Source organism: Anser cygnoides, chromosome 11 (assembly GCF_040182565.1).
Source record: "Anser cygnoides isolate HZ-2024a breed goose chromosome 11, Taihu_goose_T2T_genome, whole genome shotgun sequence".
Classification (NCBI taxonomy): Eukaryota; Metazoa; Chordata; class Aves; order Anseriformes; family Anatidae; genus Anser; species Anser cygnoides.
The window spans coordinates 2,645,606-2,670,409 of NC_089883.1; the positions used below are offsets into that span (position 1 = coordinate 2,645,606).

Genomic DNA, 24,804 nt, shown 5'->3' on the forward strand with positions numbered 1-24,804 from the left:
AAATGGTGGAGGGGGAGAGGTATTGGTTCTGCTCCCACAACACGGCCTTGCTAAGCCCTCAGCTAAAGACCATACACATAAGGCAAGTAGCCTTAGGTAGGTAGGTACTGGCACATAGCGTTTTATAAGCCTTTGAACCGTTTCATACAAGCAATAACAGTCACAGATCCTAATTTCCAGTGACAAAGGCCTCCCTCTATTTCTACACCGTTTTCTTTGAATCCCTTTAGAACAATACTGCTGCAGCCCCTCCCATCGCCTCTGCAACCCTTGGCTGTTGAAGGACGCTCGATCTCTTTCGCTACACCTGTTTGCGGTGTTTTAGGCTTATCCAAATGTGTCTCTGCCCCTTCATGCAGGCTAAGCTGATAGTACTGCTGTGCAGAGGCATTACAGGAAAATCTCATGGTATGGTCAATGAAAACATCAAAGCCCATTGTATGTGTTAAAAGAGAGAGAGAATATCTTAGCTGGTTGGAAGGCAGACTTTGGAAATAAGTTACTTGCAGGCTCTATTATTACAATCCTGGCCTAGACAAGAATAATGAAGTACTGATGGAAGTTTTTCCAGAGCAAAGACTGCTGGGTTTCATACAGAGGAAAGATAGTATCTTCATTTAGTTTTATTAGACTCTTGATGCTCTGCCCATGTATTTTTTAATTCACCACAGTAAAATTCTGATTAAAGAACAGACTTTGCCTCCCATTAATATGACTCTAAAAAAAACCAAAAACAACCACATTTTAAACAATGCAGCATCTTCTATAAAAAAATTAAACTGAAAAGAAAAGCAGCCAGTGTTGTATAGAATGTTGTCGCTCCCTTATGAAGCGTTTCATGATTTTAAACTCCTTGTAACATCTAGAGTGTCAGTAGAGTTAAAGGCTCATTAAACTGAGCAGTAACTTCTGCAAAAAGAAATAGGAAGTCTTCTTCAAATTTTTTTTGTGTGTTCTAATTTTCACTTCTTTTGAAGCCTCTGTCAAAATAGCTCGTGTTGGAAATTCTGAAAACAACACTTTGATATCTGTCAGGAGTAGATGATGTTCTTCCATTTTGCTGCTTCCAAAATACATTGACTTCATTATGGGATTTGACCAGGCAGACATTCAGATAATGCAACTCTTCCTTTACTTGGAGTGATTTTGTTTTCATTTGTCCAGGAAGAAATGTACTACTAGGTAACTGTCCTAATCATTATACAGAACACTATGGGAGTGTTCTTTAAAGAAGGATTACTTTGGAAAGAAAATGTTTCCTCAGAGGATGTTAAACAAACTGCAGGGTCTCAAAAGTAGTGTGATTGAATTAGGTACCACATGTTGGGGAGTCATTGACTAATGCGATCATCATCTGAGATTAAATCATGACCTAAATCAGCCACATGTTTCTTATCTGATTCAGACAACAAACTTCAGAGAGCATCAGTACAATCTTCCCTGAAGGATGAGAAACTGTCCTCCTGTTCCTGAGGAGAAAAAAAAAAAGGAAAAAAAAATGTAGATTAATTTCCTCCTGTAAGTAATAATCTATCCATTTGGGGGAAAATCAGCTGATGTTCCCTTCCCATCTTTTCATTTCTGTCTGATGAAGACTGATCTATAAACTTGGAAAATGAGGCTGACTGTGACTGCAAGTTTTGTCAGCCCCACGTTAACCTCTGGTTCTCGCCACTCGGGCAGATAGTTTTACAAGTGCATATTTACACATGCAAAATATATTCTCTGGGCAGCCTTAGAGATGTAAACACTGAGACGGGCTTTTTCTTTGTTGTAGTTGTGTATGCTGAGACTGAAAGTCTGGCATCGGAGATAAAACCGCCGGTGAGTTCAGAGCATACACCGCTGCACAGAAACCCATGTTTAGGAACCTTAAGGCTGCAAAGATACGGGCTCAGAAAACAGAAAATGCCAGGGCTTGTAAACAGTAGCCTGTGCTCACATCATGAAAGGCAATATCGTGATTCATAGGCACAAACACTGAATTACCGCTGCCCTTCCAACCTTTAATCTGACATTTTCTGATTTTTGTGACACTGACTTCATAAGTCAAATGTTTTATTTATATATCACGTTCCCTGGTCTGCTTGTTTTTCCCTAAAAAGCAAATGGAGAATATGAAAAACTCCATCAAGAATGTCATCAGGCTGCTATACACATGGCTCATCAGCATGGACCAGAACAAACCTCTGACATGTGGGTAATGGACTAGGAGCAGAAGACTGTCATCCTCCCGCGGACCACTTACTGCGTGGGGATTAACGAGCCAGTGCCCATGGCTGCTACACGAACAATTGCAAGAGAAGTCCAGCCACGCCTCTGAAGCCTTTAATTACAGATTGCTTTTAATATAGATGAAATCTTAGCGGAGTGTAGCTAATGAATTATCCAGAAGTGGCACTGAGTGTCTGCAAATTGCATTTTTTATAACTTAATCAGGTACAGGTAGATTTGCACTGAGGCACATGGGCAGGTCCCTGAGGGTGGGACAGTGCTCTGCCAAATTTCAGGCATTTGTGAGAACATTTCTGAATGGATTTTCTGGAAATCTGGGTTATTTTGAGGACAGTCATGGTCCATAAGCATGTTTTGGAAATTCTGAGGATAAACAGTCTTTAAAAGATAAACAGTTTCTTGGTTTAGAATCAATGTTTGGAATCAAGCAGATCAGAAGTGATCTCAATATATGGCAGACTCCCTTAGCAGCGTGTGCGTTACTTGCGCTGCCAGCCCGTGAGGGACACACAGCACGGCTCAGAGCCAAATGCAGCGTAGCATGATCTGTCGTAGTGAGAGGGTTCCCTCTTCACAAACCTTGTTTCAAACCTATTGCAGCTTTGGCTTCTGTTTTCAAAGGTGTTGAACTGTGCCAGAATGAATCATGGCTGCACAGTGAATAGATACCAGTTCAATACAGGGCCTATAATTTTCCTATTGCGCTAAGTACAGGGAATAAAAAGCTAATTGATTATTTTAATTTTTTATTCACTACATCCAGGCGTATGTTTTAGCTTTTGCTGCTTCTTTTCCCGGTTCGCATTAGCTAGGCCAACCATTTAAACCTAGTCAGATTGCAAAACTGAATTAGGGGGAGAAAAAACAGAGGTGGGGCTGCATCTCACCTTAGTTTGTGCTCATATAATTATTGTACAGTATTACAGTTATATGAGGAGGAAAATCTATCCCTAAATTCCAAATAAACTCTAACATAATCCATCTTAAACTATGTCCTCCTAGATTTAGCAAGTTTATTTTGTTTACTGTTTGCCTTTTTTAAGGGCTGGTATTTAAACCTTTCAAACTCAGTTTGGAAATACGCCAGAATATTGATTGTTGACTATGAGCTACAATCTGCGCTTTAATTCACTACAAATTTGCAGAAAGTTCCTTTAAAGTATGGATTCGCTGAAGATTGCCAGCAGGCAAACGTGGTCCTGAGTCCTCAGACTGAAAAAAGCAACCACTTGACTTTTTCAGCTGTCTTCTGCAGAACACTGATGAATGTCCCACTGACTGTGCACACCTCGAGTACAGGACTGGTCACTAGCTATAAACATAGACACATGCAGGCTTGTGCTAATGAGGACAAAATAAGCAGAGACCTCAAGATCACAGCTGCTGGTGCTGCTGTGATACAAGATGCTGGTTTCCTATTAGTAGTGTACCTGTGCTGTGATAGAAGAGCACTGGAAGAGCACTTCTGACTCTCTTGTTGGGTTAAGTCCCTTGATAAATGGCAGCTCTTCCTTGGAAGGTATTTTATTCATCTGCTAACTTTTCAAACTTGTGTTTGCTTCGTCTACGTCCAGCTTGCACCACTGCCCTAAATACTGGGTAGCTCTCTTAACCTACAACAGAACGATTTGGTAATCATTCCTAGTGGGGAATATAGCCACTTGGAGGGGAAGCAGCCCTTCAATGTGTCCTCGTTGTGCATTTAACAGGACAGAACTGGTAGCAGGATGTCATGCACAGCTATAGAGGCGGATATGCAGAGCCTGCTGCAATTAGCCCTCAATTCAACATGCCACTGAGCCTCCGGGGTGGGGGGAGAGATGCGGAGAGGAAGAAAACACTTTGTGCTGTGTTGAGCAACCTTTCCACGCAGGGATGAATCTTTCACCTGTCACGCGCTACCATATGCAGACAACTGTAATTATGCTTAGGCACCCAGCATCATCCTTTACAGAGTTATATTCATTTTTATTGGTGGCAATTAATCTCTAGTCATATTTTCGAAGGAGAAAAAGTGAGTAAGTTGGCAGGTTTGCCAGGGAATGGTAGCACGTGACCTGAAATATGGCAGCTCCCTATAATGAAGCATCTCCCAGGAGAGCGCTAGCTATTTCAGGCTCATCTCTCATGGTATTGACAAACACACGTGGAGTCTAAAGGGAGCATTTGTACCTTCCTGACATCACAACTCTCAGGTTGCTTCTCTTATTGATGGTATAGTTAAAGTCTCTGTATCATTTTGACATTTTTAATGGCATATGCATTTACAGTGTAGCTCTTGTGTAAGCTTTAATCAGCTTTCTGTTCACATATTATTGCTATTATTATTTATCTCTATTATGGTAACACATAGAGGCTATCAACAAGAGTAGGATTAGACTGTGCTAGGGCTTGGACTGTATTTTAAAATGGTCTCTGTGCTCACAGGAGAGGTGGTGCTGATGATCCTCAAGTGCTGCCATGGCGCTGAGGCTACTTTGCTGAGTGTCTCAAAAACTGGAACTGCCATCACACACCAGCTAGGACTTACCATACCGACATAGATAGAAAAAATGTGTCCCAGCTACTGAAGTCTTTTGTTTCTTCTGTTTTTTAATTTTCTAGCTGGAACTACTAGACCTGAACTCCATGGCTAGTTATGCACTTGAGTAGCCTCACACAAGTGGTCCTATTAAGCTCAGTGGAACTACTTATATGAATAAGTACTGGGATTTAGCTTATCAACTCTCTCTCTCTGTCTTTGTAAAGGTACAGAGGTTACCACAGTGCAGATCTATGTGTTATCACAGTACAAGTATCACATAATGTCCCAGTGAAATCACATAGGTAAAGAATTTATTTGCAACTCCAGTCTGTCACTGCAAAATGGGACTTGAAATAAATAAATAAATAAATAAATAAAAAGTTGATAAACTTTGAGCAACAAGCATCTCATTTTCATGTCAGATTACAGCAGTGTAAAATCAAGTGAACATGATATTCCATGATCACAAATTTTACACTAGCAAAAGGCCCCTGAATCTCACTCATTTCCCTTTGCAATTAATCAGCAGTGGATGTATTGCTACTGCATGAGATGGCCCTGCTCATTGTGGCCTGTACAGGGCATGAACTGAGAGCTAAAGCAGAAAATCTTTGGCATCTGAGCCAAGACTTAAATCTAGAGGGGGCCACCTCATCGTTTTGTGTACACATGATCCCATCAATAGAGAGAAAATGGGCTGTTTGCCTCGGTTATACACACATGCTATGGCTCTGGTTTTGAACTGTTTAGAGAACTATAGTGAAAACCTTCTTGTAGTTTTAAGGACATAAAAAGGAGTCCAACAACTGCAAGGGCTGTATCAGACATTGCAAACGAGACATGGTAGAAGCCCCATCTTGGTTCTAGTTCTGTTTTTTTCCGTGTCTTCTGTGAGCACTCAGATGTACTTTAATTCTCATTTTATGTCCTCTCACTAATAAATCCCCATGAAATTCACATTCTTAGTAGCTATCTGGTATGCCAAGCTGTTTTATTTCACAGATAATTAAAACATGTTGGCTAGCTACTTTGGGCTAAACGTACTGAATGTTGCAATGTGTGCTCGCTGATGCCTTGTGCTTACAAGCCTTTGGAAAATCTGTCTGTCAGCTGGTTTTCTGGTCACTGCAGGCTTCTTTTATTACCCAAATTATATATTTTTTTAATGATTTTACAATCAATTAGAGGAATTTCTGCTCTTTCCTGGAGCATTTTGTTCTTCCTTTTGTCTAGATCGTAGAGTGAAATTTGGTATAGGGAGAAAAGCAAATGTGACAAAGTATAAATAGTAAGTATGTGTTTGAATAAGATAAGACTTACATAAACGGAGCTGTGTTTGGGGCAGACACTGTAAAAATGAACCAAGTAGCTTGAGCTGATGATGGGAAAGGAGTTGTCTGCATCCTATAAAAGGTTTGCTTTCTCCTTCACTTTCTTCCAAAGTGAAAAACACAAAACAAGCAGATAAATCTGAAGGTTGGAGCACTCAGTGGAAGACGAAGGTATAAGTCATATCTTTTATCATTTCTATTAGGCAATTAATTGCAGCTGGAGTTGCATCGGTGCAGAGCACCCCGCAGTCTGGCAGTCAGGGCGCTAATACCAGGTGGGGTAAGGTAGGAAGCAAGTCCCTGGCTCGGGTAGGGTCAGGTTTGATTCTTGCATTCTACTTCCCCATGCCAAAGGCTACTGGCTCTGCTTGTGTGCTTCAGGTTTTTGCCCTGTGTGGAGGTGCAGAACTGCATCCCTTATTTTTCAGGTTCTGCAGAAAACAAATCAGTATTTGTGGAATGGAAATTGCTGGGAAACCCCAGCAGCTCCAGCAGATTTGCTCCCTGCCCCAGAGGGCTTACAGAGTCTTACCAAGTGTCTATGTGAAATAAAGACAGATCGTCTCTTTCCACAGATTCTCAGTAATAATTTAAGACTTATAAAGAGTAAGATTTCGTTTGCTTGGCTCCCAGTGGTGTTAGTGAGGAACTATCATCCCTGCTTACAGCAGTGGGAGAAATGAGGCAAAGCAATAAACTGTCTTGTGTGAGGCACAAGCAGGATTATGCGCAGCAGCATGTTGCACGCTCTGCAGGACCTGAAGCCGTGTCTGTACGCGCATTGCTGCCAGCCCCTGCAGATCCTCTTGGAGACCCTGGAGTTGTCTTTTCCTGGGTTTATTTCGGCCTTTGACACTGGTGCTCAAGAAACACAAGTTTGTAAATTGATGATCAGCAGTGCTAATGGAGGAAAGCCTCATGCACCTCTTTTCCTGCTGAATATCCTCAGACTGACCAATGGGTATCTAACTTCTCCAGAAGGTGAGCGACATAAAGCTTGCCAAACTTAACTGAGATATGTAGGTGTCCATTGTAGGTTTATATCCAAATACAGTAGCAGTAAAGGGCTATGAAATGTGTAGGACAAGAGCTTCTGGCTTACGTGGTGTTTACGTTTGCCTTGCACAGTCTGGAAACAGAGATCCAGCCCTGAGAAGCAGCAAGTGTCACCTGGGGATTAGTTTACATGTTTGCAAATAAAAGAGTTTGTGAAGTCAGCTATGTCACTGGGATTACACCCTCATTTCCTGCATGCCAGTGGATTTTACACTGGCAGAAGAGTTTTTGCTGATATAATTGAAATCAGCTCTCTGAGCACAACCAGCTGTACTTGGAACGTGATCTGTAACTGTGTCTTTAGCAGAGATTTTGCCAGCAGCTCTATTCTGAGTAGCGGGCACAGCTACGTTAACAGGTTGGGAAGAGGAGGGTAGGACTCCTAAAGAAAGCCTTGGTTTTCTGCTGACCACTTACTGAGGAAATCTTAACCCCTGGATGTTTTCTTTGCACTGTCTGGTTTGTATGTATACATATTAAATGGGTGTTTTGCAGGTGCTGATTACTGTTTCTATAGCAAATCATGTTCAAGCTGCTTCTGTACTGCTGACTTCCCTCTCTCATCCTGCATATGGTCCATAAACAAGGAGAGATCAGGCAGGATTGTCATGTGAAGGGTTCTCACTGTACATAAATACATTTTGTAGAGAATCTGCATTCCATGTCAATGGCCGTAGGCTTTGGTGCCCTTCTATAATGTTAATACACACTGTTAGTGGCACAGAAATTACCTGATGTTCACACTCCATACCTTCATTCCTAAGCCTGGGCTAAGCAACCTCAAGAAATCCCAACTTCTTTTCTGCCTCGTCATCTTTTTAGTCCAGAAAAATAAATAAATAAATAATAAAAACCCCACCAAAGGAGAAAGTCTTCTTTAGATTATCATATTTATTATCTTAAGGGAACAGTGCAAAGAAACAATATTTGATAACATTATTAAATCTACAGGATTTGCTTGGCAATTCTACCTGCCATTAACCACACTGCGGCCAGGATGTGATCTCTGTGTCTAATTCCACTATAAATTCATTCCTTCCAGCTATCTAAGAGCACTAAGAAACAGGATATTAAAAGATTTAGGTCCTGATCCAATAAGGGTGTTAAACAAGTCCTCGTATTTAGGTGTATAACTGATGCTCTTGTCTCCTTGCATGCTGAAGTACACTGCTGGCTCAGGGGGAGTTTTAAAAAGTCTGAGGGCCCTTTAGAAAGTTCCTGCTATTAGCAAAGTCTCTTTGTCTGCTTGCCAACCCAAGCAGAAGAGGCTGGTATGAGAGGCTTGCAACGCACGTACCTGATCATCTCGGTAACTGCCCACGTGTTTTACAGGTTGCGACAGCGATCACTGGGGACCCCACTGCAGCAACCGCTGCCAGTGCCAGAATGAGGCCCTCTGCAACCCCATCACGGGCGCCTGTGTCTGCGCAGACGGGTACCAGGGCTGGCGCTGCGAAGAGCTCTGCGACCCCGGGAGCTATGGCAAGGGCTGTCAGTTCCAGTGCCAGTGTCACAACGGAGCTACCTGCGACCACGAGACGGGAGAATGTCACTGCGCTCCTGGATACACGGGGGTGTTGTAAGTTGGATGAGAGTGTCTTTTACTCTGCATCATTTAACAGCCTTGCTTTGACTGCTTTTAATGCAATGAGTAATTGGCAGAACTTAAACAATCTATATATTATGCACTTTCCTTTGTAGAAATCAGGTAACAGAATTTCAGAGAGACTAAATAAAGGAAATCTCTTTTTTTGCTGCTAATTATACCTGTCTGCGTACCAAAATAAAATTTACTGCTAAAGTGAACTTAAAAATCCATGACATTTTCCAGCTTGTGCAACAACTGTAGCTGTTCCTAATTTCAGTATGTGAGCACAATCCAAATTACAGTTCCATTTTTGTAAGCAAATGGACATTTTACTCATTAGCAATCCAGTCCAGTATCAAATGGGACTTACCATCTCCAATTTATTTGACTTTCAATCTAACTGAGGAAGCATTACTGTTAACTATATCAGCTTACTATCTAGGGGGTAAATTTTTAGCATAGTGAGGAGGGATTTAGTGGTGTGACTCCTATTAACTTTAACGAGAATCATGTAGCTAAATCCCCATATACCACATTGAAAGTTTACCAGTAGGATTCACAAATCCTGCATATTAATTTTAGGACAGCAAGCAATAGTTCCTTGTTTAAAATTGCCCACAGTGTAACATCAGTACTCATTAGAGATCTTTCAGTAGCTTCAGAAGTAATTATGTTTTTCAAAATTATTTAAGGGGAAAAGAGAATTTAGTCACTGAATTTGGTTGGAGATCTATTACAGGTGACTTAATACTTCTGCAATCTAGTATTGTTTGTTGGCCTGAATGAAGGAGAAGATAAAAATAAAGACAATATTAACCCTCATAAATAAGTGATATACCTTTTGAATATTTTATTTAGTACCTGATTTCCTCCTAGCCTTATCACCTCAGTCCTGGAAGCACTCTCTGCTAAAGCTTCTGCCTACTATCAGGAGTGGTCCTATTGACATTACTATGCCTGCTCTCAGCAGTGTGTACATGCAGCAATACATTGTATGAACATCCTCATCAAAGGACGATCAGTTATGGAAAAAACTACTGTAATTTCAGAACCTGGGGTGAGAGAAAGAAGCAAAGCTGAAAAGCGCCAATGTGTAAAAGCCTAGGAGATGCTGTGTTTTGCAGGGACAAGCCTTACATCGGCCTCCCATGAACGCTCGGAGAGACCCAGTGAGCTTAAATAGCATTTAAATGATCATGAGATCTTGCCAGCCTGTTATACATTGCAAATGATAACATTTTGTAGTGGCTGAAGAAATTTCAAGCAATTTAATTCCATCCCTTTATTATATTTGCAGCTTCTGTTGTTGCTCTGTCACATAATTTACATTGAGGGCTTCATCTAGCAGCACTTACTTACCTAGACAATTTTCAGGGATGTGAGTTGTCCTTTGAGATCAGTGGCATTCGGTGCCTACATACAGATTGCACTCATGCATCAGCCTTAGAGTGCTGGATCTATGGCACATAAATAACTCCAGCAGAAATAAAAGAAATCTTGGCTAATTGGTAATGCCAGCCAAGGTTTACTCAGGTTTCATAATTTGCATAAGGACTCCATTGATGGCCTGTGTTGTGGATTTTCCTCATTTACTATTTTCTGTAAGTTCTTTTAAATGATCTCTTTGCTTTTTGTTTCTTGAAGTTGTGAAGAGCGCTGTCCCCCAGGCAGTCACGGAGCTCAGTGTGAATTGCGCTGCCCTTGCCAGAATGGGGGAGTCTGCCACCACATCACTGGAGAGTGCTCCTGTCCTCCTGGATGGATGGTACGTAGGTTATTCATGCTCATTCATCATTTAGAGCTTGGCATGGGAAGTTAACTCCTCACTGTCTCAGCAGACACCTTCCCTGTGTGCTTGCGGTGTGTATCTTCTATTTCTTGTCATGACCTCTAACAGTTCTGAAACTGGAACTGCCTTTGTTACGTGTGCACAGCACTTACACCACTAGTCTCTGACTGGTAGCTACCGTCGTAGAGTTAAACAAACAACAGTAAAAATGCAGCAACTACTCATTGCACTTCTGTGTGGGAGGAGAAGAGGAAAAAATTCTCTCCGAATTACAGTTCTTTGGAATATTCCCTGCACCACCAGACGCTGCCCTCACACGAGATAGAAAGCTCAAAGCCCAGCTCAGCGTTGTCAGAAACACTGCACTGTTTCCCTCTCAGGAAACAGGGAGAGGGAGAAGTCAAGGGGAATTCAATGGCTCAGGCAGTCGTTAAAGCAGAAGGAATATACGCAGGGAGACAGAGACCAGTTCAGTGCCCCGTCCTTACTCAGGCATAATTCCCATTGATTGCAATAGATTTGCTTGCATCAGGGGTCACCCTAGAGAGAGCAAATTACCCTAACCTTTAATCCTCTGTGTCAAGAAAGCAAGGCCAAACATTTTAAAAGTCCTTAACTTTATCAATAATGTGATAATTAACTCTCTCGGGGCTTGCCAAGTCTCACAGGCCTACATACCATTTAGCTGAGCTAAGTTTCCTGGCAGTTTTCCCATATCTGACAATTAGTCTCTTGGCAAACTTGCTGGATATTAATGCATGCAAGTACTGTGATTTTCTATTTTAATACAAGGAAGACCCTGATGTCATCATATAACTATGACTTCTGATATGGCCCTTATACCCATTAAAACATTTTCGGACTGAGCGAGATGTTTATGTTCCTTTGGGATTGGTGCAGCAAATGCTGCCTTCATTTAGGTTCTCAAGAATCTTTGATCACGCACCTGCTTTTAGGTAAAACATGCCAACCATGAGACTCTGGTGGATATCAGGCAGCAACACAGGAGAGAACATTGCTGTGCAAACTTTTTGGTGGCAGCCATGTACTGAGAATCTCTCTCTGCCTAACAATCACGGCCAAGGCGATGATGATAATACTGCATTCCAAATGACAAAGTAGCTGAAACTTCTCAGAAACTAAATAAGACAATGACACCTTACCCTGAACTGGCATGAAGTGGAGAGGAAGAAAAGGTTCTTTCCTAGAGAATACTTTCTAATGCATAAAGGAAGCATTCCAATATTTTGCGGGGCCTGTCAGTCTATTCTGGCAGTTAACCTAAGGACTGAGTAGTAAAGTGATTTAAATCAGCTCCCCTAATCTTCTGCATGCCAACATTTCTGAGGATATGAGCTATTTTGCTGTACTCTTCTTTACTTATATTTTATCATCTGGAGTTCCCTCTTTTCTTTTTTTTTTCCAAAGCTACAAAGTCACTAAAGAGATTTAAGAATAGAGCAGGAAATTTTTAGAGGTCTTTTAGGATGCAGTGTAGACCCTAAAGAAGAGCCACAGTACTGGGGCTGCACAGCAGCTGTATTCTGGCCCATTTCTACCCTGTTCCTTACAGCTTGGAGTCTTTCCTTTGCATTTTTAGTGGCCCAGAGAGAATTTCTTGAAAACTATGTTGTTGGCTGCTCTGTCCCCAGAGAAACCCTAGAGTTAACAATTGATGTTTGAAACAAGCTTAACTGAAAATTGAAGAGAGAAATCAAGTATTCTGGGGGAAGAAACTGAAATTATAAGTAAAAGCACTCAGCTTGTAAATGTTGAGATTTTAAGTATAAAGGGTCTCTCCAGGGTTTTAATGAAAAGCTGGTAATTCAGTACACAGGGAGAGAAAAAATATTTTTTCATGCTATAGTTTTAACTCTTGGTGGATGGAATGGTTTGTGAAGTGAGACACAAGTGGGCTGTAAATGAGCGAGAGAGAGATGATTGCTAGACAGCATTCACTTTATTTCACACCCTAGATAGTCTTTCTTTGACACCAGGAATTTTACTTGCTGATTTTGAGGCTTGAGACTGCATGTACGTGTTGAATATACCATCATGTTGGAAGTAGAGAATTCTCCCTGGATTTATACAAGTGCAAATCCACTTGGATTTTATTGCTGATGGGTGAGCTGTGACTTTTATCCCTTCCTAGGGTAGACTTATTAACAGCAGCTCAGTTCCCTCAGGAGCTTGGTTGTCTCTGGGATATGGAAGAGGACGCAAGAAGTTGAATAGGAGGAAGTCCTAGGGTTCTTGGGTTCTTCCTTGGATCTGCCACCTTCAGAGCCTGGTTCTTTTATTACCTGCAATATTCCTTTCCTCCTGCTTCCTCCCAACCCATGCAGACTCTCCAGAAGCATAAAAAGTTGTACAAACTGTGTCCTGTGGGAATTTACTGTCTCAAGTTTTTTTTACCAAGAGGATGGTGGCTAACAACGCATTCTGTTGAAAGAGTCAACAAAATGGGGCTTCCAGCATTCTGCAGTGATGGGCTTTTTCCACTTCTGTGTCTGTGGGTGTGGGAGTTAGTGGGTGGCTGCTTTAGGGCCTCATCAACAATTTACAGCTTTAATTCTATTATCTCTCACATTTGCAGCATTAAATCCTCCAAGCACTTTCAGGAAGTGGGGAGGGAAGTTAAATTCAGCTCTTACAGCGCTTCTCAGAAACACTTTTGAAGGACTAGATTTCCATGCTCAGGAAAGCAGCAATCTTTCCTTGCATGACAGAACATTTGTTGCTAGCAACACACCCCGTTTGATGCCAGATTCCATTCTCGAGGCTCTGCATCATGGTGCCATGTTAATACAACACATCCTAATGTGCTAATCACTTCTTTCTCATTCCCCGAAACCTCCGCGCTTGATGAAGTTTGTAGCTGGGTCTATTTTTCTTTCTGTCTTGGGTTTTAAAAATGGGGCGGGAGGGCGAGGAGAAAACAGTAGAGCAGAAAAGAAATCTTTTCTGTGCTGCAAAATTGTAATAATATAGCAAACAATGTTAAAAGCAGAAGCTGGTGGTATCAGAGCCTTAAAAAAGCTGCTGATGGGGTGAACTTTGCGGATTAGATGTATAAGCAGCAGGAAACGGTGGTCTGACATTTGATCCTCCAGAGAAGGATGTTTTGGATTCCCTTAGTACATATTAATGCAAAAAGTTTGCCTGAAGATTCTCTGGGCTCCGAGGGGATGCATCACAGAGTATTGCTTTCTCATCATTTGTTGATAGAAATCCTGTTCTTTTTGAGACGTGAAGAGAGAAAGTATTTATTATCAAGATAAATGGACGCTTACATTTTCAGATATATAGCAGTATGTATTACTTAAGCCCAGAGACACCCGTTTTTTAACACTGTAATGTGAATGTTCTTGAACCAAGGCCAAGCTGTCTATTTTACAGCCAAGGAACCACCTATCACTGGCTGCGAAAAGCTTGAAGCATCTATTTTATGGTTACATTGAAGAGCAGCCTCTCCACTTTGGGGTTGTGGATACTGCTGAACTTCCCAAACTCTGGAGAAGGGAACCCCAATGAGTGAAAGCAGCCATTAATGCTCCTGTGTTATGTTTTGTATAGATTCGTTCTAATATATGCTTTTTTTCAAAACACCTTGCCCCTGGGTCTTAGTTAGGGAAATAAGACTTCCGGGAGATTAAAACAGAATAACAGGGACAACAAAAAAAAATAAAAAAAAATAAAGAAAAACACATTTCTGTCCAACAGTTTGCTCTGTGCATGGCACTGGCAGCAGCTCCACTTGCTACCGTTGCCAAACGTTTTCCAGTGTAGGACCCCATCTTCAGATCACGCACTGCCAGAATGGTTTTGGCTGAAATTATTCAGCTGGATGCCAGCCTCGGATTTTATGTTTGCTCACATAAAAAACCATTTATACAACTTCTAAGAAAGTCTAGGGAAATCCTTGCGAGGCCTTGACACTTGGCAGGGAACAGTATATGACACCTGGAGGAAAACCACCTGAATTTGGCATTTGATTCTCCAAAGAAACTGCCCATGGGAAGCATTCTCTACTTTGGGGATGAACAGCTAAAGCAAGGCTTGCCCAGCAATTGCTTTTCCTGCTGAGCAGTGCCAGGGTGCACAACCAAGAATGACCAACCGTCTGTTCTTCACTCTCAGAGATGGTTACGTGGGATGGGGAGGGAGGAAACATCTCAGAGATGGGGATTTGGTGGGTCAGGATGAGAGAAGGCTGAAAGGGAGACTGCAACCCAGATTTTGTGTGGACAGGAATAAAGAGGGAGGAGAGCAGAGGGCTGAGAGCGTGAAATGGAGGAAGATGGTAGCCACTGAGATGTGGAACTGAGGCAGGTCAGGGAGTGAAACGTGGCACCAAGGTTGAGGATAAAGAGCTGAGAGGATGTTGGATGATGCATCCAGCCAGCATCGAGGGATTAGAGAGATTTTCTACTGCAAAACTACTTCTTATGGCCAAAAGGCTGCCGCACTGGTAGTGTGGAGTGTCCAGTTGTTTCTCTGTCATCACTGGAGTCTTTCTGCAACAGTCCCAGTCTCTTCTTCCCACCCTGCCTCTTTCACAGCTTGCCAAAAGCACTGGCATGTACCGCTTTGTACTGACTGAAGAGATGAGGATAGAGGGAAAGGAGCGGGTAGGAATTCATTGCATTATGACCATTGACTGAACTATTGCTCTCTCTGCAACCTTACCAGGGGCTGGTGTGTGCACAGCCATGTCCTTCTGGAACATTTGGAATTAACTGCAGCCAGGACTGTCCATGCCACAATGGAGGACACTGTGATCCTGTGACAGGAAAATGCATCTGCACACCTGGCTATATGGGAGACAGGTAAAAATCAAAACTGCAAAGCCTTTACTTTTAACCATCAGTTGGCAGTATTTATATCCCTTCTAGGACAATCTTACTCTCAGAAAAGCGGTGTTAAGCTTCTCTTGCTGCAATTAGGTTCATCTTTCTAAAGCAGTTCAAACATTATAAATGTGGCAATGTTATTACTTTTTATTGGCAATGCTCTCCATTTACAGTTTTTTTAATATAACTTTTAAAATTTAATGGATTAAATTTAATTTAGATATTTACAGTGATAAATTTAGTAGAGAGCATTACATGTTTACAAGATATGTAAATGAACTATATTTATACAAATTAATATCCTCAAGAGTAAGCAATGCAGCAGTTTAATGTTTCCCTCATCCCCTCTGTGCTGCTGCAGCACTGATCCATCTCAGACACCAACAAAGGGTGATAAATCCTCAAAATTCATAAACGAAAGGCTTCACCCGTAAATCAATCTAAGCAGATGATAATGTTGCTTTACAAAGGTGTCATGGACTTAGCAAAATGACTACAGAGCAAAGTCAAGGTGGGATTGTAACACATGCTGGCTTAGCCCTCCAGCTAATCCTGCCAGCAAGGCTAACGATGGTGAGGAAGCTGCAGATGAAGAAGCTTTCATTTGCAGTTTTCACTAGAGATTGGACTATGTCACCAGACTTTACAGAGACTATGGGCACAACTGACTAGCATATCCTGTGCTAAAGCCCTTTCTCCTATATCTTCTCTTCTTTTATTAGCTAGAATAAGCTAGTGCTGGTATGTCAACATACACTAAAGTTATATTTTTATGCAGCAAAGCTCACTGGAATTTCTCATTTCTTCCATCATTAAATAATCAGCAGGTCTTTATAGCACACAAACAGACGAGCCTTTAACACTGCTCTGGTGTTCCAAAGGCCGTGTTCTGTCCCGTTGAATGTGGGTGCTCCTTTTTTACATTTCATTGACAGGGGTAATTGGCAAGGGGCTCTGGAGATTATGGCAGGATTTGCACATGGTTAAATATGGTGGAAATACTTTCTATTTCAAATTGAGTTAGGTGAAGAAATATCAGTGTGTGTCTCTTCCCCCATCCTCCATCTGAAGGCAGTGATTTCAGGATCCCTGGGATACACTGTGAGGGCACCGTATAATTGCTATCGCTAACCAAAGTTTTCTTTTTGTCACCTTTTGGAGACAATTCCTCTAAAAGAAGCAGCTGCGCAGCCTCACACCTACAGTAGTGACCGCACTTCAATCACAAGCTGCCCTCAGTCCCGGCCCTCTGGCTGTAGGTCTCCTCATCTGGTTGTTGCAGACCCAGATCGATTTCTGGCCATAGGTGAATCAGCAGCGTTAGAGTTGTCAGGAGCTTCCAGCCAGCAGCCTGCAGCTGAGCCAGCTTCTTTGCTCAGCTGCCAAGATAGCCTCCGGCCGCGAGGGAGGACATGCAGCAGAAGAGCTGGCTCTGCTACAGGAGCATGGCACAGGGAAAGAACAGTTACGGGCTGTTGTACTGCTTGCAACACTTAGGTGCACTGCAGCAATAAGAGCAGAAGAACTGGGGACCAGGACCATTGATGGACCCAGAAAGGAGATGGCAAGTAGATAGCAGAAGACCCAAATCTGAGTCCTATCAAAAGCAAAGGTTTTTGCCACTTTATCCCCCTTAGAAAGGGTCTGGAGAAAAAGGCTCAGGGAGAGACAACAGAGGAGGCACTACAGGGGAGACTTCACAAGAACTGTCCTTGAGCAGAGGGAGTGTGGGCTCTTCAGATCTGTCCTTGCAGAAAGGTGAGAGAGATTTGGACTCCAAAGAGAGATGTGGCTTGGGATGACGAAGAAAAGCAGGGAGGGACAAAACAAGGCACAAGTGGTTGGAAAATGTCAAAAAGAAGCTGAGGGAAAGTCTCACAGTGAACCTGTACCCAAGCAAAACCCTTAGGAATGGATCACCTGCCCTCTCCTGGAGCAGGGAGGTAAAAGATAGACATTGAAGGGCGAGGCTGAGGAGCAGAAATGTGGGCACGTGAGAAGATTAATGAGTACAGGAGAAAGTTAGGAGAGAGGACAGTTCTGAAAGCAGCAAGCAAAACTAATATTAGCCTAGACATTACCACCTTCCAAATGGGTTCTCAGAACGTTAAAAAATGTTTATCAGCCTTTAATCAGCCTTTAGCAAGGGAAGTGAAGCCTTGGGCCCATTGCATTCAGTTGGAGCCTTTTGCTTGGGCTGGGACGACACAAACTGCTTTGCTCTGAAGAGCTGCGCATACCCTCACCTTGCTGTCAGCTACAGCTAGCTGGAGGGAGATTGCCCATTGATTTCACCGATGGCAGGAGCAGGCACAAGGTCTTAAAAAAGTCTAAATTGCTTTCCTTAGTTGTGTGTTTGTAGAGCACGGACAATGGAATGGATTAGTCAGCTCCGTGTTAGTTTAGGGTCTCTTTTACTTTCTGGATCTCGTAGCTGTTGCTGTGCTGCAATATAATTGCAAGTGTAGCAGGAGAAAGCTGCTGCACAACAAAATAATGATTTCTTTGAAATTGTACAAGGCGATGAAAAAATATTCTTCGTAATAACAGATTTTGTGAATAACAGCAATAAAAAAGTAAACGTGCTTTATCTACTATTATCCTTTTTAATTGTCAGTAAGTACTGTATAAATCCACCGCCATTGTCTCGTGCAGAAGATAATAACATGTAGTTAGATAAATATTTGTGGAGATGAAATGGTCATAAAGGTCTGTGTAAGTGTAATTGCCACACTTTGTTCCCTACCTGTTTTCCAGGAAGAGGCAACACACTAAATATCTAGTAAATTGGCAAGCACTATTAATAACTGCAGGCAGCTCTGTGCTGTGCTGCAATGACTGGATATGTCATGCAAATGTGTATTTTGCAAACTGGAGAGGAATAATAGCAGAAGCACAGTTAGAAGCTGGGAATGGGGAATTCAATGGCTGACTGGAAAAGCGAACATACTGCTTTAGCTTTGTTTTACATATTGCCATTAAACTTAAAGACTAAGTCTGAGCAGAATAAATACCACATTTGTTGTAACAGTGTGAGTAGACTTATTCGTTTGTTGTTGTGTTTGTAACTTCTATCAACAGAAAGGCGATTCGCAGACTAGTGTTTTTTGGATGGCTTTCAATATTTGTCTGTGCGACATAAATGTGATCACTGTTGTGAAAATAAACAAACAGAGGAAAAAGCCCCAAATATTTTACAGCGTTATTCCATTAAAAATAAAGTCCACAAAAATTGTAGGTGTATGTACCAAGTTCATCAGTTAAGCAGGCTGTCTTATGTTTAATATTTTGTGAAATTGCTTCCATTAATTCTACAGGTGACAGCCATATTATCCTGTCCCAACCCAAATAATTATAGTACATATTAAAGTACAGTGGATATTGTAATACGAATCTCCCCAGATAGGCAGAAAGCAATGTAAATTAAACAAGAAACATAACTAGGGTTTAGCAGCTCATTTTGTAATTTAATTGAACAATGTATCTGGTTGTTAATGGTGCTATGGACACATTAGATTGATATGTTGCAAAGGAAGGATGTTTAAGTAGAAAGCTAATTCCTGCTGTGATTATTCTTATGTTCCAGAGGAGTCATTATTAGTATTCTTTGTATAAAATTCATTAGCAGTAGCTGCTTGATCTCCAAATAAATAAGTTGGTTAAATTGTTAGTAGAAAAAGGCTAATTATGTAAATGGATTAGGTCGTCAATATTTCATTTCCAGATGCTTTTCTCCCTGCTAGGTAATGCTTCATCTTCGATAAATATAGAATGATATAGTGCACTATTGACTAAGTATTCATCTCGTTGAGTACAGTGCTCTCCTGCTAACTAGTCGAGCTATGTACGGCAGTGGCGACATAAGGCATCTTAATATGTTCTTCATTGCATTTCATTTGCTTCAAGTGGTTCAGCCCTAATGTTCCTCGTTCTTTGCTGGTTGTTTCCTTTGCAGCTGAACTACCCCAAGAGCTGCAGGGCTAGCAGCCAGTGCCGCTGGTGGTTCTCTCCCTTCCTGTTTGTCACAGGCTCCTCTCTTTGGGTCTCGTATGAACTCCTGAACTTGGATTGTGTAGCTAGCAACTGCGTTGGTGCTTGCTGCAATTAAATCACCAGCTCGGCCTTTTGCTTTGTTCATTTATTTTTAGTAAAATGTGATAATCTGAAGCTGCAATAGCAATTCTCTTCTTATATACTGACAGTGTTCATTGCAGTTTTGCCTGGCTTGCATCACGCATTAATCTTTTATTACTGATCGTTATATTAACTCTCACCTGCCAGCTGTGAAATGACCTGTAGAAAGACATTTAACAATTGCCTCTGAGTTTACAGTATACACTTTAATCAATGCTTAGGATTAAATTAATGCTGATAGGCAATTTCCAATATCTGGCATCCATGTGATAAGGGAATTGGGCTTTTCTGGACTTCTTTTTCTCTCTTTATTAACTGTAAAGGCATATCTGTATTTCACGGTGGATCATGTAAACTGTAGTACTGACTCATTGCAAAATTTTGAAACCACTGAATTATGTCAAGCACAGAATCAGTTGCTACTTTTAGAACTTTTGTTGAGCTTTTTAAAATGGGAAATATTATAATCACTTAAACTGTAGGACAATGAAACAGGCTTTTTGGCAGGCTTCATAATGTATTCAGTAGGGAAACAGTAGAAAACAGTGCATGGAAGGTGTAATTTAAAACAATCTGTATAGTGTTTGCAGGTTCAATTTTTATGTGTATCAAATATTAAAAATGTTGGCAGTTTTGGAGAAGATACTACACTAAGGAGTGTGAAAGTGATTTGTCTGGAGATTTTATACTACTTAGCATCCCTGGAGTAAGAGATGAAATGCAAATTTGAGTTGCAGTTACTCAGAACACACGCAAAATACAAAGGAGTATATTTTCTCCTAGTTGGTATAAAGCAGGTGCGATGGCAGCGTAGAGGGAACGTAAAACTATACGTTGCTGGAGTACATTTAACTTAATGCTTAATAGACCACATTTCCTTTCAGACCTCATCACTCTATGACAACTGAATGCTTTTAAAGAAGGTGCACAGTCCTTCTGTAATGAAAAGAGAACAAAAAGATGAAGTTTATATATATATATATATGTAAAGTATCTTATTCTATATCAATTTCTTATGGCTGGTGAATGGAAATGCTGAGGTCCAGGAAACAAGAATGCACTTTGTTAACTAATGCAAATTTTGCGGGATATAATTGGACAGAGATTAATGCACTTTCAGTTAACAGCTATTTACATGCCCAAGATATCACATCACCCCAATGACATCAGTTCACGGCATATTACTTAAATAAATGAGCAATGATTTTATATCTAATTCATTACCAAAAACATGCCCATGTAAGAGTCATAAGTAAACTAGACTACAGTATTTAATTGGATCCCGTCTCACATATTTCACTACAGGTGTCAAGAAGAGTGTCCTGTTGGGACATATGGTTTTCAGTGCACACAAAGATGTGACTGCCAAAACGGTGCAAAGTGTTATCACGTCAATGGAGCATGTATGTGTGACCCTGGATTTAAAGGGATTCATTGCCAAGAAAGAATGTGTCCAGAAGGGTTATATGGCCTCAAATGCAACAAGAGATGTCCTTGCAATATTACCAACACTCTCAGGTAAGTACATCATGTTATATACTAGTGCAGGGACTGCTCAAATAAAAGCATTAGGGAAAAAATTCATTTAACTACAACCACGTCCTTTTCTCTGTAGGTTTAATTAAGAACATACAGTTCCTCTGTATTACAACCTTTGATTTAAAAGACCTCAGGTTTGGAATCATAAGCCTCAGTCTAGCCATCTACTAAGCATGTATCTGTTAACTATTTAAACAGTTTTGATAAGATCTAAAACAGTCTGACATATGGTCTTATCCTGTAGCTGCAGTCTTCTGGGCATAAAAAAAATATATTAAACCCATATATATGTATAATGACCCAGTGAAGTTTAAAATATATAGATATGTTTAGTCAAATCCATCATTTTGGCTCTTTTTATGACACAGGTTTTCTTGTTAAATCTATAGACAGCAAGGAGACTTTCAAAATGAAACCTAATTTGCTTCAGTTTATGTCTCGTGGCAAATTACCTTGTTGAGAACACTTGAGGACAACGTATAAATAGACCAAAATCAATATCCCCAAGTCAGTCTGTGGAACTGTAACGAAGCCGACATTGTCAAAATAGACATCTCCTCTCTTCTCATATGTGCCTATTTTTGCTCTTCATTGAGTATGTGTATGTGTGAAATATTCAGGTAGAAAAATATCAGGGAAGTGTACCTAAAATGGAATAAGCCTCACTTAAAAGGTCAGGTCTCAATGTTTTATTCCCTTTTGCTTTTTTTAGGATCTTATTCTTGAGGTTCTTATTACTAAGAGCTAAAGCCACAAAGAGACTTGAGACTAACACGAGACAGGTTGATTTTTCATTCCCTTTGCAGGCTTTAATAAGTTTTCTGAACCTGCAAAAAGGAAGAATTTAAGACTCTTCTCTGTTATCCAATTTGCTATTTTTTGTATCTCCTGACTGTTAGAATTGCTATTTGGAGGTTCCTGTACAGTAAAGGCAGCCTGGACAGCAAAAACGCCCTGGCATGAGCTTTTCTGAAGGTCTGGAGTGCCCACATTTCTCTTCCATGTCTGCAGGGCCCCTCAGCTCCCACCTGATTTCCTCTCTTTTTTGTCCATTACTGTTAAGCATTCACAGCCAATCCAGGATTGTGTAGGCTTCAGAGGGAGATGAGGATAATTGATGCCCAAGCAAACATGCCCTTGATACGAACATTCTTCAATTTTAAACCAGACAGGTGGAGACCTGACTGTCTTGCTGATGATGACAAACCTACCTGGCAATGTTGCAGCTTGATAAAATATAAACACTCTCCTCAATTATGTATGCAAGCAATACCACCTAATTTGTGCATGCACACACACACACACACACACAAACACTTCAGGCAAATCTGTTTGTGTGCTTGAGATAGACTATTTGTCTCAGTCTTGGAAATAAACAGGTGATCTTTCTTGTAAATTCAAGTTCAACTGTGAGTGGAGAGGCTTTGCTTCACCGAAAGTCGGAGCTCACAGTGGATCACTTAAAAAGCCTTGTAATCCTGATCATACGAGTCCTCTACAGAAAGACAGCTGCTAGCTCTGGAGGGTTTGACAGCGAGGATCCAAAGTGCTCGGCACCTCAAGGGGAGCTCCAAACAATAGGCTTCTGTCCCTTCTGAGTGTTTTGTATATCATGATACCACTGCAAAAAATAACATCCCTGAGGCATGAGCTGAGCAATACACACAAAAGGTTAATGTTGTGTTGTATTGAGGACAGGTGATGACTCAAGAATTACCGCAGACAGAGCTAAGTTTTAAACTCCTGCGTAACACAGTTTTTTGCCAGTATGCATGACTTAAACCTGCGGTAAACACACAGCAAATTGCTCCTCACTGAAAGCTCTTTTTCATGTGTATGGTAGGGTGAGACTAAGCTCTCAGCCAGTAGCTGACACTGTGTCTTCACCCCCTCGTATCCGAGCCCGCAGAAATCTGTGTGCCCTTTTTCCCAGAAAGTTGTAAACACAGTGGAAGGTCTGCAGGCCATGGGCAAGAATGAGTTTGGCATCGGTTTCTCAGATAACTGCTCGATTCATCAAGAGTCTCTTACATGTGGGAAGATTGGGGGTTTGAGGGTGCAAGACTTCATCTGGGTCAATCAAAGGACTGGCCAGGAGATGCTCAAGGGGGTTACCAGAAGATCTTCCCTGAAGAAACAGCCTAGAGCCATCTACCTGTGAAGGAAGGTGAGGTCTCAAGGGTGAGAGGGCTCAGACAGATGGAGGATTGAATCCTCTCCCAGCTTTTTTCTAGACGTGTGGTTATTCTTACACACCATGTACCTGCCCTGTGCATGGCTGCTCTCTGACAGATACTTGTTATGCCTTCCCTCCCATCACTGCTTCATCAGCTTCACTTGCAGCATCCTCTGCTAAGATGCTATCTCTGTTCCCTTAATAAATGAGTCTAGTCTCTCCATTGATAAAATCTCCCTTTTTCCTGCATCTTATCACTGCTGTTATGGAACAAAGAGATATCAGCAAGCTGTAGATCTGTAAATGTTCTTTCATTCATCCATGGTATTTCAGCTTTCCACTTTTCAATGAGCTCCTCAGAGCACTGTCAATTTCTGAGCCGAGGAGTGTCAGAGCTGATGGAAAATGACCTTCTCTAAAGGCACTCCGTATTCTGAGCAAATCTTTTTACTGATTGTTTAGCCTGTCCCATGCAACACACTTCTCTTCCCACCCACCGCCTCCCCTGAATTCCTGTCATTACTGCAACCATAGTCTTCCAAAGCGATTAATTTATCGACAGCCGTATATTCCATTTTTCCCAGAAGCCATTTAAACTGTTGGCTACATCTAGTGATACCTAAGTGTGTAGGAGAATTTTATAAACACTTGAAAGGTGGTAAGGGAAGCTTGCTTATTTCTGTCAGTTATTTTGACTCATTTGGTCTGGTCATTGGAAAGCTGGCTGGAACAGTAAGTTCTGGGGGCTTTGAGGAGCAAGTTAGAGAGGAACATTAGGAAATACACATTCAGCTCTCCTATTTTCATAGATCTATCTATTTTAATGTCTGAAGAGACCAGTCTGATCATCTACTCTGACCTCCTGCATAGCAACGGCTGAAGAACATCATCCAATAATTTCTGCATCAAAGCCCTCTGAAAGGCACATTGTATGTGTGACTTTTGAACAACTCCAGAATTAGGTAATTTATACTGCACTGGTGACTTGGACTGTCCTTCCACAGGGAAGGATACAACTGGGAAAAACTCCCCTGTGCAAGAAACACATGTTGAAACAGTCCGCAGTAGTCAGAAGGGCATGCTTTTCTGAAAGTAGAGGAGAAGATCAATAGGTGGAACAGTCTGAGCCACCCGGCTTTCTTGACCACTGGTGTGGAGTCACCATGTGGACCCATAGCCTTTAGTAGTGTCTTTCCCAGGTCAGAGACGTGAGAAGGGAAGCAAGACACAATGACCTTTTAAGCCCTGACACTTTTCTACCTGCAGCTCAGCTACCATGACAAAGTCTAATGGAATGGATAGACCTCCAGAGGCTCTAATTATTGCCGCTATGTTGAAAAGTTTAGAAGGACCAAATCCCACAGACCTTACATGAAGTTTTGCCTTGAACTAAATCAAGAATGTACTTGAATGAGGCTGGCTTTGAAGGTGTACTGGACTGAAGTAGTGGCCCTGCGGTCTCATTGTGGCTACTTCTTCAAAAGGAAGAGAGCATTTAGTAAGGGAGACTGGATGTAGAATGGACATCAAGAGAGAGCAAATACCGTTAAGTAAGAATTAGAGCTATTTATTAAGATGA

The 24,804-nt window shown here is 41.4% G+C and overlaps 1 protein-coding gene and 1 long non-coding RNA gene across 10 annotated transcripts in view; one reads left to right on the plus strand and one right to left on the minus strand.

Moving 5' to 3' along the window:
- The window catches only part of MEGF11 (multiple EGF like domains 11), a 283,963-nt gene that overhangs the window by 181,055 nt on the left and 78,104 nt on the right, over positions 1-24,804 (plus strand). For all 9 annotated transcript variants that reach the window (XM_048076269.2, XM_013193194.3, XM_013193195.3 and 6 more), the window contains 4 exons: positions 8,479-8,725; positions 10,379-10,499; positions 15,216-15,352; positions 20,816-21,028. In XM_048076269.2, the coding sequence (XP_047932226.1) occupies positions 8,479-8,725; positions 10,379-10,499; positions 15,216-15,352; positions 20,816-21,028 (718 nt within the window). The remainder of the gene's footprint in view (positions 1-8,478; positions 8,726-10,378; positions 10,500-15,215; positions 15,353-20,815; positions 21,029-24,804) is intronic.
- On the minus strand, positions 1,230-10,830 carry LOC106043654 (uncharacterized). Its single transcript, XR_007168186.2, has 3 exons — positions 10,094-10,830; positions 8,444-8,671; positions 1,230-1,469 (listed from the first exon to the last, which is right to left on the minus strand). It is a non-coding gene; the product is annotated as an uncharacterized lncRNA (long non-coding RNA).